Genomic DNA, 18,590 nt, shown 5'->3' with positions numbered 1-18,590 from the left:
GTGCTGCCAGATCTCCTGATAAGAACCAGTCTAACTAGGGATTAAAAAAAATAAAAACAGCCTGAGCTGCAAAATAGCAAACCAAGATTGGTCATGCCACCCACTCATTAGCTCCCACATCCAATCAAGTTCCTTGGCCTAGACACAGACTTCCATTGAGTACAAGGACTCTTAGCCTTCACCCTACAATTACCGTTGAGGACCCTGCCAAAACTAACCCAGATTTTAACTCCTTCGTGCTAACTGTGCTATATTAATTAATTAAATTTAAATTTCATTTCATTTATGTACTAAGAGGAACCATTCTTCCTTTCTTCTATCCATTTAGTTTCATCCTCTTCCTTTTTTTTCTTTTTCCCTTCTTTTCTATCTCCCTGAGCTCCCAACATAGCTACTTTCCATCTGAGCTCCTTGTGGTCCTTTTCTACAAATGCCTTAAGAATCCCCTGGAGAATCCACAGAATGAACTTGAAGCTTTCTGCAAGTAACCTTTAGGTACCATAGTATGTTTAAGGTAGAAGGACCTTAAATCCCTTTATTTTTCTAAGAAAACTAAAGCCCACAGAGGTTGTGATTTTTCCCCCCAAGGGTACACAAGTAGTAAGAGTCATTGCTTGTCTATATATAATATATATATACACTCCCATCTTCTGACTCCTGGACTATGTTCCCTCCAATCTTCCACACCACTAACTTCTTGTTTTGATGTCATGGGGATGACAGAACTGTACTAATTTTAGTAACTTACTCAATTTTGAAGATTTTTCCCGGACTGGGCCTGAAAGATATTATTAGAGGTCAACTAAACTGCAACTGGTTTGAAGGCCCTTATGAAAATGGTACCTTTTAGAATCATTGTAAGTGGACTATCATAGTAAATACTATGGGGCAGCTAGGTGGCAAAGTGGATAAAGTACCGGCCCTGGAGTCAGGAGTACTTGGGTTCAAATTCGGTCTCAGCCTTGGGCAAACCACTTAACCCCTTTGCCTTGCAAAAACCTAAAAAAAAAAAAAATAGTAAATACTGAAGTTTGTGAATATACCCATTTTTTGCCATATCAACTAGGGAGTTATTGATCTTAGGATACAAATTTTTTTTTCCAAAATTGATTGAGTAGATAGGTTTAGTAAAAATTTCACTAGGCTTGGACCCAGTAGACTTGAGTTCAAGCCCCAGTTCTGCTATTTTCTAGCTATGTGACCTTGGCCAAATCACTTAACCAGTTTTCTCATCTCTCATTGACAAGAAAACCCAATACAGGATTACAAAGAGTCAGGCATAACTAAAATAACAGCATTGGGATAGCATACTTTTCTTGTAATGGCTTATTTCACTTCTAGTCTGATACTTTTTTCCTCTTTACTTCATAAATAATTGGACTAGATCAAAATAGTATATTATGGGCAAAGCTGGAAAATAGAATAGTAGCTATGATTCTGTAACACCTCTTAGAAGAGAAGGAAAATACCCTTATTGTTTCTTAGAGCTAACTGTTAATCTCCAAATGAAAGCAAGAAATGTGTTGAATGTTCCACTTCTTAAATCAGAAGATGTAATGAAGTACATGGGCAGTTAGGTGACGCAGTGCTGGTGGAGTGAGGAAGACTCCTCTTCATGAGATCAAATCCAGCCTTAGACGCTTACTAGCTGTGTGACACTGGCCAAGTCATTTAACCCTTTTTACCCCAGTTTCACCCTTTATAAAATGAGCTTCAAAGGGAACTGGCAAGCCACTCCAGGAGCTTTTCCAAGAAAACCCCAGAGTCTGACATGACTGAAAAACAACTGAACAACAACAAAGTTCATAGTTGAAAAAATTAAGAAATAATTAAAGACTTTTTCAGAGGCACTTTTAAACTAAATCTAAGTTCCACTAATAGTCTAATACTAATTATATAGCCAACAATTTGGGGTGGTAGAAATTAAGCATTTCATAAATTTCTGTTGAGTTGAATTGAATTGAAAGAGCCACTAAGTGCATAAGAATCAAAAGAATCAAAAATACTGGTTTAAATCATGACATGATTTTGGACAAATACATTATGTATCTGCATCCTTATTTCCTTCTCTATAAAAGAGGATGATGATGATAATACTTCCCTTATCTACTAGCATAACTGTTATGAGGAAAGTGTTTTGTAAATCTTAAAGAACTACAGAAGAATGGCACATGCTCATGTCTACCTTCAAGCTTGAAGAAACTTTTTAATCCATTTGATATTTTTAGACACTACCAATCCAATGGTGATCAATACCAGTATCTACCCTGAGATATCATGAACACTGCTTACTGTTGGTGGTTATACTAGCACCAACTTCTTCCTCTTTATCATTATTTCCAAGCATTTATAGTAACATTTTCGTTTCATAGTATTATCATTTATCATTCCTCAAATGACTTAAAATAACATTGTTTTTTTCTGTCTTACACATGAGAAAATGAAACTTTTTTTTAATTCAGAAAACATAGGTACAGAGTTTTATGCTGGGCACTTTGGTATGGTATGTGGTATAAGGTATGGTCTCTGCCCTTCAAGAATTTAATGGCTCTAGGGCCATTCTAGCTAAATGTCCCAGCAGTACCTCAAATGAACTCATCCCAAACTCTGCTAATTAAGTATTATTAACACTTGCTTCGACTTTTGATTTTAGTGTTTCTTTCAGGGATACTGCCATTTACCTAGTCTCCTAGTGTCTGAAATCTTGGTGTTTTCTTGGACTCATTCCTTTTCCAGCCAGTTTGGGATGAGCTCATTTTGAAGTACTGCTGGGACATTTAAATAGAATGGTCCTAGAGCCAGTCATTCAGATGTATGGAGCCAGTACTTAAGAACTACATGGATTAATTATCATCTCTCTAACAAATGATCCCCAGATCCACATATTCATCCCTAGTCATAGATGTCACACATCTCAACTGCCTCTTGGTCACCTCAAAGTGAATGTCTGGGGCACCTCAAACACAATATGTCCAAAAGGAACTTCCTTTCTGAATTTCCCTATCACTTTAAGAGTCACCGAGTCAAGCCAGTCACCCAGACTTTCCACCTCAGTGTCATTCACCTCAAATTTCCAGTCCATTATCAAGTCTTCTCATTTCCGCTTTCACAGCACCTCTAACACATATGCCCTTCTTTCTGCTCATGCAGCTACAAACCCAGGGAAGGTAGTCATCAGTTCTTACCTGAGATACCTCAACTAGCCTTCTAGCTGATCTCACAATCTCTAATCCCCCCCCCCCCCCAGATTATCTTCCACTCAATGGCTGACATGATGACTCTAAAGTTTAGGTCTAATCATGTCATTCTACTCTAATCAAGGAATTCCAGTGGCTTCTAATGACCTCCAGGATCAAAGATAAAGTTCTCTGTTTAACATTTAAAACTCTTCTAGGGGGTGGCTAGATGGCACAGTTGATAGAGCACCAGCCCTGGAGTCAGGAGTACCTGAGTTCAAATCCAGCCTCAGACACTTACTAATTACCTTAGATATGTGGCCTTGGGCAAGCCACTTAACTCTATTGCCTTGCAAAAAAAAAAAACCTAAAAAAAACCCAACCTCTTCTAGATGGGGCAGCTAGGTAGCAAAATGGATAGAGCACCAGTCAAGGACCTGAGTTCAAGTCCAGACTCAAACACTTAATAATTGTCTAGCTGTGTGACCTTGGGCAAGTCACGTAGCCCTATTGCCTTAAATAAATAAAAAAAATTTTAAAAAGTTGGAGCATTGCCCCAATGTTGTGAAGACATTGCCTTCTGGCTCAGACTGGCTGAACTTTATCATTAGCCATTGTTGACTTTAGTCTGCTTTTCATCCTTGTGGCTTGCCCATTTGAAGTAGTTTTGCAAGTTTAATTTCATTAATGCAGCTTCTCCAAAATCAGAGACTATTGTTCCTGTAACATCCTTCAATCCTAATTTAATAATAATCAGTCCTTCATGTGTGTACTTAAATGCTTTATTTTAATTGACAAGGCTGGCTTTTTGTTCGAAATCCTATTGTCTCCTCTCCAAATCAATTTCTTCCTCTTATTCACAGTGGACACCACAGATCCCACATCTTTCTTTTCTCTAACATTTTGATTTTCCCTCATCTTTTATTAATTTCAACACTTTCCAACAAAGGCAGCTTATTTGTTTGTTTGCTTTTTTTTTTGCCACTGTGTAAATGATATCCAGAAACCTAACCCTTCCTTGTAACATTAGTGTGTGGATTAAGGTTTTCAGTGTTTAGTCTGTATTGGAGACTTTCCTGTTCAGAATATCCAGTAAGGAAAGTACATAATTTTATTGATTGATCTTAGAGTCTAGGAAGAAGGTGGACTTTTCCAATTGACAGTGATTAGTTTTGTTCCCATTTTGAGGGGAGAAGGGAAGCCCAGCGCCTTTCAGGGCTCTTTATCCACTTGTGGTATCTGTCCTCCTTGACCCCGGTCTTACAGGCCTCAAAGCTGTTGATGAGTTAGAGGATATCTACTGGAACATATGAAGACTTTCACTGACAGAATGGGTGAATGAGACAATCTTGTTCCAATGACCATGAAGGTGGCTATAGCAGGAGCAATGGAGTGAGTGTTTAAGAGTTTGGCCAGGCATCAAAGATGCCAACGTCATCCACCTCATACTGGGCCATCTCCAACTGTTTTGACTTCTGTCCTGCCACTGGACTTCAGTGACTTAGGAAGAGAGAGTGAGGCTGACTTGGTGTAACTGCCTCACCTAAATCCAATTCACAATTCACAGACATCACCCTACAATATTATTGGTCCTCTTGGAAGAAGAAGGTGGAACAACAACAATGGACTACCATCCCCATATGCTTCTTAGTAGTTTGGTAGCACTCTGCTAAGCCTGGAGGCAGGAAAACTCATCCTGAATTCAAAACTGGCCTCAGACACTTCATGAAATGCACTTCACCCAGGGCTTCATCCCTAAAACAGTGTCATAGACACTTAATTTCTAATTTGAATGTTTCTGAAATACATTACCTACTTGTCCCAATTCTATTGGCATCTTACAGCTGATTTGAAGTAGGAAAGAAGTCAAAGATACTTTTAAGAGTCAGAATTCCCCAGGAAGGAAATTGAGACCCAGAGTTTGATTAATCAGTATTTTCCAGTCAATATTTATCAGTGATGCTGTGCAGATCATTATACATGGTGAAATACACAAAGAAATAGAAGAGGTGAACTTAACCCTTTGATGGACTTACAGGGGCAGACAGGGTATGCACAGGTAAAAGTATAGAAATGCTTTCAAAAACATTTCTAAAAAAATCAAAGTATGTAAAAAGATATGCCTGATAATAAATGAGATAATATTTGTAAAGTGTTTAGCATATAATAGATGCTTAATCACTGCATGTTCTTTTCCCTTCTCCCCTAATAACAATCCATAGAATTACACAGAACTTTCAGGTTTGGCAAACACTATGCTAACAATAGCTTTTGTAAAGACAAATAATGTCTGTATTATGATCCATGTTTTACAGATTTACTCAGAGTTTAAAAGACCTGCCTGTGCTTACAGAGCTAGTGTTAATCCAACATTCAATTCAGTAAGTCTCCCAACTCCAAGTTGTAGGTTCTTTCCACAACACAATAGTCAACATACTTCTCCCTTGTGTGACTTTGTTATTGTTCACCCTTCATTTTTGAAGAGCACTGATGATGGTGGTCTTGACTTTCACATGAATTGGATTTAAGTGAAACAGAGTTGCACAACATCATCAGCCTCACTCTTTCCGCCAGAGTCATCCAAGTCCAGTTGCAAGGCAAAAGTCAAGTCGATTGACGATGGCCCCGCATGCCAGATGTGGATGATCTGGGTATCTTTGCCTGACCAAATCTAAACATTTCATAGCACTTGCTTCAGTTGCCTTCATGGTTGTTGGAACAAATTGTTCTCATTCACCCATTGTGCCAGAGGAAGTCTTCACATGCTTGGGGTAGACACCCCTCCTAATTCACCAACAGGCTTGAGGCCTATTGGCTCCCCGCAAACTGGTTTATCCTGTCTGCCAAGACAGTTTACTGGAGAATGGCTACTGAATTTGCTTCAGCTTCTTGGAGCCACAGTTGGGTGAAAATGGATTCCAGAGGTGGATGAGCATCTGGAAAAGAACTCAACAAGCCCTCATACTGGAGATGTTACTCCTCCCAAAACTCCCTAAGAATACCTTCTTTAATTGATGCCTCTACTTCTTTTTCTCTCCCTCTCTTTTAACTCTCTTCATCTATAACTGCTTTCCCAAAAATTTTCGATGATCTCTTTAACTGCCAAATATAATGGATTTTTTTTCAATCCTCAGCCATCTTGGCCTCTCTGAAGATTTTTTTCACTGGCAATTACCCTTTTCTCTTTGATGCTCGCTAGATTTCTATAACATTACTCTTTTCTGGTTCTTTTACCTAATTGACCATTCCTCCTCAGTCTCCCTTGTGGATCTTCATTCAAGTCATAGCCTCTAAAAGTAGGTGTCCCCAAGCCTCAATCCTGGACTCTCTTTTCTTTTCCATTTCTACTTTTTCACTTGATGATCCCATCAGTCCCCATGGTTTAAATCATCTATGTTCATGATTCTTAGATTTACTTATCCAGCTCTAACCTCTCTCTAACCCTCCAAAGGTTTATCTCCAACCACCTATTAGAAATATCCAACTGGATAGTCCATAGATAGCTCAAATGTAACAAGTCCAAAACTAAATTCATTCTCTTTTTCCCCAGACTGTTTTGAACTTCCCTGTTATCTTTAAGGACTCTACCTTCCTCCTAGTCACCTAGTTATAGATTCACAACCTATATCATCATCTTTGACTCCTCACTGTTGCAAAGGCAGAACAGGGTGTCCATCTCTCTGGAAGGACTTCAGTTGATGACTCCCCTCACGTCCAAGTGGAGTGTGCAGTTGTAAGGTTTTTCTCTTTTGCTACCCAATAACGTCTAAGGGGAAGAATCAGGGGAAGGACAGGAAGGGAACTTTTAATAACTGCATATTTATTACACTCCATTTCTAGCTCTCCATCATTCCTGGAATTCTCTCCTTTTTCTCCCTGGAATCCCTAATTTCTTTCAATACTTAGTGAGGCCTTTCCTGATCCCTACCCTATTTCCATCCACAGTTGCCTTGTGTTCACTTTGTTTGTAATATATATATATATATATATATATATATATATATATATATATATATATAGCTGTATATGTTGTCTCTCCATGTTAGCATGGTAAGAATGAAAATTCCATTAAGATAGAGATAATTTCAGTTTTATCTTAGTGTTACACTGCAGAAATGTAACATACTTTATATGTAGTATGTTAATTTGTTAATTGATTCTTCTAATCCCTTATAAATTTCTACTTTCTCTCAGAATTATATAGAAAGTTAGGAAAATGAATCATCCCATTTTCTCTTGGCCCCTTGGCACCAATGTGCATAGCCTAAAAGATCCTGTGTTGTATGAAGAGCAGAAAATAGGCAAGTAAGGCTAGGCTACAAAGTATTGCAGAAGGAAGTAATATATAAGAAGACCAAAAAGGTAGGATAGAGTCAAATTCAGAAGAACTTTAAATGCAGGAATTTAATTTGATACTAAAACTAATTAGGATTTACTGGAAGTTTAAAGATTAGAGGAGGTTACATGGTACTTCAGGAAAACCACTTTGCTAGCTTTCTGGACAGATTGGAATAGGGAGAGACTTGGGGCAGGGTGACAAATTAGAAAGCAATTAAAATAGTGCAGACAAAAGCTAATCCAGACTTGACCTAAAGGAGCTGCTGTGTGAATCAAGAGAAGAGAATACCTATGAGAGAAATGGGGGTTTTTTGGCATGAGGGTGAGTATGAAGACTTAAGGATTACTAGAATAGTGGTACCTTCCATTGTAATAAAGGAAGTTCAGAAGAGGGGATGGGTCAAGAGGAAAGATAAGGACTCCTGTTTTGAATATATTGAATTTGAGATGCCTCTAGGATTTCCAGTTCAAAATATTCATTAGGCAGGTGATGGTCAATGGGACTGACACTAAGGAGACAGACTAGGACTAGATACATAGATATAAGAGTCATTGGGGGGAGGTGTAAGAGAGACCAACAGACAGAGATTATCATTGAAGCAATGTCAGTGGATGAGGTCACTGAAAGAGATCAGAGAGAGGAGGGCCAAGGTCAGAGCCTTGAGAAATGCCCACAGTTAACAGGATAATGGTTCAACAAATGAGACTGAGAAGCAGCTATTAGAAGCTTAAAATGAAACACAAGAAGGAACAGTGTCATGAAAATGTTCAGGAAGAAATGGTGATCAATAGTGTTAAATGATGCAAAGAGGTCAAGAAAAGGCCAGTAGGGTTGCCAATTATAAGATCATTCCTAACTTTGAGGAAAGCAATTTCAGTTGAGGCTGAGGTTGAGTATAGCTGTTATAACCAAAATCCACTGCATCTTCTGCCATGGACATCAGCATCCTTCCAGTTAGGAGTCCTCTTTGACTGGTTTTTCTCCCTCATCCTACAAGCTGTCAGATCTTATCTGCCTCTTGTATCTTACCCCTTCCTCTACACCCTCTTCTCTAGTTTCTTTTTTTATTTATTTTATTTTTAATTTATGGACTAAAACAAGCATTCCATAACATAGTATAATTTTAACTCCTTTCCTCTGGACTCCAAGGCTCTATTCACTGCATCACCTACTAGCTATGTGACCTTGGACAAGTCACTTAACTCTTGACTGCCTTGCATCCACAACCATCTCATCCTGATCCATATCTGGCCACTGAACCCAGATGGCTCTGGAGGAGAAAGTCAGGTTGGTGACTTAGCACAGCACCACCCCCCTCACTCAAATCCAGTTCACATGCTTGTCTTGGTATCACCTCCCGGGTGTCATGATTTTTGAAATTGAAGGACAAACATAATTTTAAAAAATGATTCCATGTGAACTTGCTATTTATTCCTTTTAAAAATAGTAAAGGTGTCTTGTAAATTTCTCTTTTTCCTTCTCTTCCCCACCAGACATGGCTACATAAAATATAAATATGTATATATTTTAAAAATCATTTTATACATATTACTGTTTATCAGTTCTTTCCCTGGATGCAGATAGTTTCTTTATAAGTTCAGCTTTAGTGCTACTACCTATATGAGGTCCTTCCTGATCTGCCCCCTCCCCAGCTACTAGAGCCTTCACCCAGGAGTAGGTTTGCAAATTTTAACAACCCATTAGGAAGAGGAAAAAAACCAACCTGTTTTAAGGACATATTTTTTAAGTTTAACCTGTATTATTAATATTTTCTCATCACTTTCTTAAATCTAAGCAATCAGTAAAAAATGAAGCAAAAAGAAACAAACCAAACCCAGATTTGTAAATTTTCCAGTTTCCATATAAATATTCATATTTAAAGTGTAAGAATTGTCTCTCAATGGGGCAGCTAGATGGCACAGTAGAGGTGGTACCAGCCCTGGAGTTAGGAGGACCTGAGTTCAAATCTGGTCTAAGATACTTGATACCTGCTAGCTATGTGACCTTGGCCAAGTCACTTACCCCTACTGCCTTGGGGTAAAAAAAAAGAATTGTCTCTCAAAAGCCAGTTCAAGCTAGCTCCAATACACTGTAGACTCCACCCCTAAAAATTACCTTTTTTTTAAAACTATCTGTACATGCTGTCTACCCAGATAGAATAAAACTTTTGAGAACAGAGATAATTTCATTTTGTTTCTGTGTCCATAGTATTTAGCACAGGGCCTAACATATATTTGGCATTTAATCGATGCTTGATAATCACTTGTCTTTTTTATTGAGAATAGGCATTGTGGTTGGTGTGAATGAGAACACTGCTTTTTCCTGGCCTGTATGTAACAGATGTGGCAATGGAAAACTGGAACAGGACTCAAAAAACAGGTAAGAACCGATGTGTACTTTTCTTTCAAGCCCTTCTCCAAGGCCCCAAGTGAAGTAGGAAGGAAGTCCAAAAGGAAATTGGAAAGGCTAATGTAGCTCCTGAGCTTCGTCCTTCTTCTTGCCACGGGTATGTCCCATCCTGCCTGAGTCTCCAGATGCCCAAGTGGATTTCAGGTGGCTGCCAGAAGATGCCTAGAGGATAGGCACATTCTGAAGTGAGAAACAAATAACTAAGCCCTCCAGTGGCCCCTGGGAAAAACTCAGATACACTTTGGGTTCTGTTTCAGCAGCAAAGGGATACTGCCATTTCTTAGAGCTCCTCCTACCTGAAATATGGGGGAGGAGAAATTGAGATGTTTTTGTCCTAAATACCAGTCATTTATAATCAGCCAAGTGGATAAAGAAAAATTGAGGCCAGAAATGAGCTAGTGAGAAATCCTGATGGCTGTACAATTTGTCCTTTAGGGAAGAGGGAAAAAAAAAATCCAGGCTTTTCCCTTAGGAAAGAAAAAAAAAAGACCGAGCAAAAGTCATCTGACATTGGTATTTGCTATTAAGAACGTGCTTGTAAATGAGTGCGTATACACCATGTGACCAGCAACCACAGCCCTTTTTCTACTGAAGTGTCCAATAAACAGATTTTAAAAACAAAACAACTACTTGTCACAGAAATTCCTAGTCTGCTAAACTACACAAACAACAGTTAATCTGGGGCTCTCATAGGTAGTTTCTGTTCTCTGTTTCTCCCAATTTTCTTGCCTCCTCTTTGGATGTCCGCATCACTACCATTTATTAAGCACCTACTGTATGCTAAGCCCTGGGGATACAAGGATAAAGACTGAACTGGACCCTGCCTTCAAAGAGCTTAGACTTATTTATGAAAATAAGTACAATACAAATGAGACAGTGGTGGACCTCAGAAAGGTCCAAGGAAGGGGTTGGGGGGAAGGGTGCAAGAACAATCCCTTCCAGCTGGGGGATGTCAGAGATTTGACAGAGGAGCCAAATGGCCAGATAGTAGTGGGAGGGACTTTTTATGGAAAAAACCACACATACACACACACACACACACACACACACACACACACACACACACACACGCAAGAACACAGTCATTGGCCCTTGGGAAACATAAAACAACTTCTTTCAGTAAACTGTGTTAGTGACCTTCATTTAGAAGCAGAAACTTCCTTGGCATTTCAGAGATAAATGCAATAAGTATAAACTACCCATAAATCTCATTGGCTTATGTATAGCCAAAGGAAGAGCAGAGCTACGTAAAGGCAAGTTTGACTTTTCCAGAAGATGGGGCGGGGGGAGCCCTGGTTCTCACCCCTGCATGAAGGACCTTATATTTGTTCTCCTTTTGATTCTTTCTCTCATCATTTTCCATCCCTGATGTGGATGTTTTTTGAGATATACAGCTGTTATTTGGCACTGCCCTTTCATTGAACCTCAGTCTTGCAACCATTAACCAACACTAAGGTGACAACAGTGTATCAGGGTAGGTAGTCAGGAATCAATCAACCAACAACGCTTTTATTAAGATCCTGCTGTGTGTGTGTGTGTGTGTGTGTGTGTGTCTGTGTCTGTGTCTGTGTCTGTGTCTGTGTCTGTGTCTTTGTCTCTGAGTGTATGTGTGTGTGTGTGTGTGTGTGTGTGTGTGTGTGTGTCAGACACTAGAGATACAAATACAAAAATGAGATTAGCCTCTACCCACAGGGAACTCTTATCCCAGGAGACAATCTATACACATGGAAATACATTCAAGATAAGTATCTACAAAATTTGTCGGGTTTGGGAACAGACCTGGGTTTCATTGATAGAAGGAACTCTGGATGAAGAAATGTCCTCTATCAATGCAGATCATTGAATGATTGAATGTACTGTAACTTATGATGTTAGAGGGATGCCTGGAGATTAAGTGATTTACCCAAGGTCATATTTCCTAGGTGTCAAATATAGGATTTAAACCCTTCCTTATTTTGAGACCATCTCACATTGTCTCTCAATATAAAATAAAAACTAAATAATAACAAGATAATTTTGGGGGAGAGCCATCAGGAGCTGGGGGGGGGGGTCAGGAGAAACCTTATACAAGGTTGTGTTTGAGCTGATCTTTGAAAGAAATGAGGAATTCTGAGAGATAGAAGTATAAGGATTATGCATTCCTGGCATGGAGGACAGCTTGGGCAAAGAATGGAGATGGGAAATGAAGGCCTTATGTGAGGAAAAACAATGAAGGTTTGTTAAACTAGACCAAGAGAATTTGAGTAAGAATTAAAGATATTGTAAAGAGATAAGAGATGGGGGCATCTAGGTGTCATAGTTGATAAAGCACCGGCCCTGGAGTCAGGAGTACCTGGGTTCAAATCCGGTCTCAGACACTTAATAATTACCTAGCTGTGTGGCCTTGGGCAAGCCACTTAACCCAGTTTGCCTTGCAAAAACCTTAAAAAAAGAGAGAGAGAGAGAGATAAGAGATGGAAATAAAGTTGGAAATCGATAGTTGGAAAGGTGGTGAAGAGTCTAAAATGCCAACAACAGGAGTTTGTATTTGATGCTAGAAGTTGGAAGAAGTCACTGAAGTTTACTGACTATGGGTTCTCCTTCCCCAATTGAAATAGGAATATTTGGAAAATGAAAAGGGGGGAGGGATAATAAAGTATTTTTATGTATTTTAAGTATGAAATGTTACTGGACATCTGATTTAAATATCTATAGGCAGTTGGTGATATGGAGCTCAAGAAAGGGGATAAGATTGTATATCTGGGAATCATCTTTAAAAAACAAAAACATCGAATTATTGAGGTAATATTGGAGAGTTAATAAAAGTGAATTAAAAAAAAAGCACCTGGGTCAGAGCTTTTGGGTATACCCAGAGTTAGAGAACAGAATATGTATAAGATCTAGCAAAGAAAAGAGGGTGGTCAGTGAATCCCAGAGGAGAGGGGGAAGTAGTATCAAAATTTGCAGAGAGGTCAAGAACCATCCAATTCAGCCATTCAGAGATCACTGATAACTTTGGAGAGAACAGTTACATATGAGGACTGAAGTCACAAGCCAGAGTATAAGGTGAATGACAGGAGTGGACAATATGATAGCATTGAATACAAATAGCTTTTTCTGAGAATTTGGCTGTGAAAGAGGAGAGAGAGAGAGAGAGAGAGAGAGAGAGAGAGAGAGAGAGAGAGAGAGAGGACGATGGCCTGGGGGGAGCTGGTCTAGTGAAGTGTTTTGTTTTTTTTCTTAAATGATATGGGGAGTCAGCTAAATGAGCTGGTAGATTATAAAAGGTCAGGATTAGAAGAGATGATTGTAGAGATCTGCTGAGGGAGATGAGATCTAGGACACAGTGAGAAGTCTTTTGAAAAGAAGTGAGGATGATATCAAAGAGTTGGGGAAAGGGGGAGCTCCTGGATAATTTTTTCCCCAATAAAATATGAGGTAGAGTTCTGCTGAGAAGTGGAAGAAGCAAGAGAGTATGAGATGAGAGGAGAATCAATTAGAAAGTAGCTGTTTGCCTTGCTTGGAAGAGTGGAGAAAGAAGGCAGATGGTCCTCCACTGTCCCACCTCTGACACCTCTGTCCCACTTTCACCCTGGGCAAGTCACTAAACTTCTAGTGCCCCCAGGCCACTCTCTAAGACCATAAATTGCAGACCAGTTGCCTCTTTGCACCAGGAGCTTCCTATATCAATGAAATTACATGTCTCGATTTTTTAAAAAATGCTTTATACTCTTTAACATAGCGGGTGTTCCTCCCTCAACCCAGGTTGAAGATGGAATGACTTAACAAACTTTAATGACTTAACAAACTTTAATGTTTATGTGAAGATCTATTTATGTCTCACCCATCTGACTCTTTTTTTTTGTCGTTTTTTTTTCAACCTGCTGCTCGACTTTTAAATGCCAGAGAGTCCTTTCACTGTGGCCAATGCACCCTCACTGTTACATCTCCCCTTCTCAAAATGCACCTAGAAGTGGTTTTGGCTTGCCCCTCTAGACCACAAGGCACCGTGAAAGTAAAGGTATGAAGAATCAAACTAACCAGAGAAAAGCTTATTTCCACCTTGCTTGCCCTTGGACTTAGGGGAGGTGGGGATGCTCTGCCTCAGTAACTGAGGGTCATACAAATAGCCATTGAGAAAAGTGACTGTTGACCACAAGGAGGGTTTTCTTTCCTACAGAGAAGTTTAAAGCGTGATATAAAAGGAGGTTCTAGACTTAACATACTGACATATGTTAATGTGCTCATGTCCATGGGATTTTTACACACTCTTCTGTTTTCTCTTTTCCTATAGCTATTGCAAAGGAGTATTTCTTCCCTCCTGATGTTTTCCTCCAGTGAGGATGGGGTAAGTTCAGGTGATTTGATCTCTGGAACATACACAAGTCCCCTCCCCCAAAAGCACAGCAGCTGGAAGTCTGTTCTCTGTACACAATATTAATAAGAGTCCTGCCCCCCTTAGGTGGAAAATAACTTAGAATTGAATTAAAATATGAAGGTTTTAATCGTGTCTTTGGAAAGCAGTATACTTATAAACATGGATGGGCAAAGTCATGATACAGAAGAGATAACTGAATTGTCAAATGTATGTTGTGTAGCAAACTCCCTTCAGAAAGTCCCTATGTAAATCAATCAATCATTCAACTAGTTAAGCACCAATTCCATGCTGAGTGTTGGGCTTGGAGTCAGGAAGATTCATCTTCAAATCCATTCTCAGACATTTATTAGCCGTATGACCCCCAATAATTCATGTAACCTTTGGTTTCCTCACCTGTAAAATGAGCTGCAGTAGGAAATGGCAGACTACTGGTAACGTTACCTGTAAAACAGGAATAAACATAGCACCTACCTCACCTACCTTGTTCTGAGGTATCCAGTGAAATGAATAATACAAGTAAACTGCTTGGCAAACCTTAAAGTGCTATCTCTATCAATGCTAACAGGCCATTCCAAAATTTTCCCTTTCAAAATATGTTCACGGCCATGGAGGCTCATATTAGACTACAATTTGGGTACGAGGCTAGACCATCTGACTTTGAAGATGCCCTCTCAGTTCCATGATTTGATCGTGTGTTTTATATGGGTATTGCAGTATACAGGTAGCAGGCAAACTTGTCATTATCTCTACTCAGAATACAGAGTACAGATAAACCTTCCTCAAGGGAATTAAGGACAAAGCTGTCTGCCTCAATCTGGAAAATTCGAGTCAAATTTTTTGGCCCTCCCTTTGTACCAGAAAAGAAGTCTGAATTATTATGGAACTGAGATAAAATGTGTTGATATTATACAATACTATGCATATATGTTATGCATTTCTGAGTATCTAAACGTTTTCTATGTCATCTGCTGACCTTCATGTGTCATCTGTGGCTTCCTCAAAACTCCCAAAAAATTACCATTTAAATTCTTAGGCCAGTCTTCAACATATCGAAACTTAGATTGGCAAAGTCAAGATGTGGAAGAGATAACGGAGTTGTCAGCTATATCTTGTAGAGTGAACTCCCCTCAGAAAGTCCCTACATAAATCAATCAATTGGTCAACTAGAAGTTAAACAACAACTACTCCATGAGAGGTCCTGTGCTCACCGCTCCAAGTCAGTGTCCAACTCAGATAGAGCCCTACGGAGTGAGGCCTATAGGCCATATACTATAACTTAGAAAATCATATTTGTACATATATATTTTTTTTCATATATGTGTGTGTTTATATGTACATATATTTCTATATGTGCATGTATTCTATATTTGTATGTGTATATCTGTGTGTTTTTCACTTGCCCAGGGTAAGTGTCTGAATGCAGATTTAAACTTTGGAAGATGAGTATTTCTGATTCCAAGCCCAACGCTTTATCCATTTAACCACCTAACTGCCCTAGGAAAGTTAAGAAACTTTCCTAGGGTCATACAAATAGCCATAAAAGTGGGATTTGAACCCAGGACCTCTGGATCCAGAACAAGTATTCTTTGGACACTGTTCTACTCGGAATTGTTCTTATGTTTGAATATGTTATCTCTCTTCCAAAAGAGTTTGAGCTCCTTGGGGACAGGAACTACTGATTTGGGGACAGGAACTACTGATTTTGATTTTGCATACCCAATACCTAGCATAATCTTGGTCCATGGTAGGTACTTAATAATTTCTTCTTAACTGATTAAAAATAGCATTCTGTAGCACCCCACCTTGGCATCTATGTTCCAGAATATTTGTAAACAGTATACAGCAGTCTGAGGGAATGCAGAATGTGTGAGGACTTTGTATGTGAAAAAATAAATATGTTTTTAAAATGATAGGGCAAAGTGACTGTAATCTAAATTGGTGATAGTGGGTCAAATGAAGCTTGCTACTATAGAAACACTGAGCAAGTATTGGAAGCAACACTTTTAGAGAGAAAGGGAAGCATTGGAAAAATGGCAGGCAACTGAAGACAGAGATTCTGTAGTAGGGTGAACTCTGAACATCATCAAAGACACTCTCCATTCCTAGAATTCCCTTTCTCTCTAAAAGTGGTGATTCCAATAGTTGCCCAGAATTTCTATAGTAACAAGCTTCATTTGACCTACTATCCCAATTTAAATAGTCATTCTGTTCCTACTTCCTAGTGGTCAGGACTGTTATTATTATTTAAGGATAAAGCAATATTTTATGTTAATATTTGCATTTTATCTAATCTGTCAGATGTTTTGCAGGCATGAGCTATTCTACTGAACAAGCTAATGGACATGCAGACTCATCCTCATAAATAGGGAACTGCTGAGTACATAGTGCTGGCAACAATTCTTAGGCTGGGACTTTGTATATGGGGACTTCTTTCCCATCCTAATGTTAGATGCCTATGTGCTTGATAAATGGTTGGTTGATTGCAGGGTGTGTTGATTGATTCAGCAGTGGAAACTCAGCAAGCATCAATTGACTGCATCGTACAGAAATTAAAATATAATCTGCTCTGAGGTTGTTTTATAAATACATTTGCTAAGTCAGAACATAGATAATGTGAACATTTTCTTTTGTTTTTAGAGTTTCTGTATTTTGGATTTTGTTTTAATAATTTGAGCTAGAGATATTAAGTAGGAAATTAGGGTCCATTTACAAAGGGAAAAGAGAAAAATGATGGAGAATGATGGGTTCACTATGCAAGATTGATTGGCTATAGTTTAAAAGAAAGAAGAATAGCTATTAAGGATATATCTCCTGAAAGAAAGTGTGAGGAACAAAAGTTTCAAGGTCTCTCATCCCCTGGGTAAAGCTAGAATCAGGTAGGAACATCAGTATTTCCTTGAGAAATCATAACAACTCTGGGACAAAAGCTGCTCCTCCCTCTCTTTCTTACATGGTCTCTTTCTTAGCTGAGACCCAGAGAATCAGAGAACATACCAGCAACAATTCTTAACCCTCCTATGATTCCTTCCCAAAGGTTGCACTGTCACTCCTCCCAAATATTTTATAATAGGTTATATGCGGCTCTCATTTTTTTTTATCTCTAGTACAGCGCTTTGCAAACAGTAGTTGACAAATACCTTGAATTGATTGAATTGAATTTCTAATTTTCCTTAACCCCAAATTTCCTAAAATTTTCTGAAACAGAAACAAAAGCAGCAAATAGACGTGAGAATCATGTCTAGGAGAAAATTTCATTGGCATCCTTTTACAGACATTTGTTATGACAAAATTTGAAGTTGCTAAAAGGTAGAACCCTGGATCTTCCTGGGCTTTCCTTAGTGTGCAGCCAGCAGTTGAGGTCTGTTTCATCTACCATCAGAGTTAACAGGAGCATAAAGGTCTGGCCAGTCCAGTATTGTCAGTCTCTAGTTATGAAGGCTGGATAACATCATACGGGGTTTGCCCAAAAGTGTTTATATTCCCTGAAATTAAAAAAAAAATTAGGAGTTCTTGTAACCACCATGAAACACTTCCTCAATATGTGTGTGTGTGTTTGTGTTTGGTTAATGGGGCATGAATATCAGTTTTATGTCTTTTACTATCTTATATCTGAGTCATCGACTGTCTTTGAATTGATTAAATATTGGACATGTTGATATTCAGCCATGGTAGTAGGGGGCAAGGAGTTTACACCCTTGGCTTTTAGTGACAAGGTGAGATAGAACAAACTTTCTGGGCTGTGTATACCAAGCCATGTTTCCTACATGTGTGACGATGTGTTTCTCTGAAAAATACCTGAGAAGTGTGCAGTATCAGAGAGGAGATAAACTATCACCCCCGCAGAAATCACTTATCATTTTACAAACCATAGATCCCATTCACCATGAATGACCTCAATCCTGCCAAGTTTGACATTTCTAAATGAAGCCATATGTGCTGTCTCGACCCTCCCCCCCCACAAAAAAGTTTAAACTCAGACCCTTTTTTTCTATTCATGACTCAGAAAATCTGAAGCAAATGTTTGACATCATCCACCCTATGAAGTCTGACAGAGGACTGCACAATAGGTTTGTCCAGCACTCCTGTTACAATAATAGCAGTCGGTGTAATCATCTCTATTTGCAAAGCATTTTTATAGGGGGTTTTTCCCAATGTTTTCAAACACATGCATTATCTCACAATTTCTTCTATTCTCTACTTCTCCAGAATATTATTGAAAGCAGCTGTGGTACAGTAGAAACAAAATTGTATGAAGTTCAGGGAATCAAGTTCAAATCCCAGCTTCCCCCCTTTCTATCTGTGTGACCTT

The 18,590-nt window shown here is 38.9% G+C and overlaps 1 protein-coding gene across 3 annotated transcripts in view; it reads left to right on the top strand.

Annotated features, from left to right (window-relative positions):
• The window catches only part of SPIDR (scaffold protein involved in DNA repair), a 546,668-nt gene that overhangs the window by 518,912 nt on the left and 9,166 nt on the right, over positions 1-18,590 (top strand). For all 3 annotated transcript variants that reach the window (XM_074206957.1, XM_074206956.1, XM_074206958.1), the window contains 3 exons: positions 9,801-9,894; positions 13,810-13,924; positions 14,198-14,251. In XM_074206957.1, coding sequence (XP_074063058.1) covers positions 9,801-9,894; positions 13,810-13,924; positions 14,198-14,251 — 263 coding nt within the window. The remainder of the gene's footprint in view (positions 1-9,800; positions 9,895-13,809; positions 13,925-14,197; positions 14,252-18,590) is intronic.

This window comes from Macrotis lagotis, chromosome X (assembly GCF_037893015.1).
Source record: "Macrotis lagotis isolate mMagLag1 chromosome X, bilby.v1.9.chrom.fasta, whole genome shotgun sequence".
Lineage (NCBI taxonomy): Eukaryota > Metazoa > Chordata > Mammalia > Peramelemorphia > Peramelidae > Macrotis > Macrotis lagotis.
This window is presented reverse-complemented; position numbering and strand designations above follow the sequence as displayed.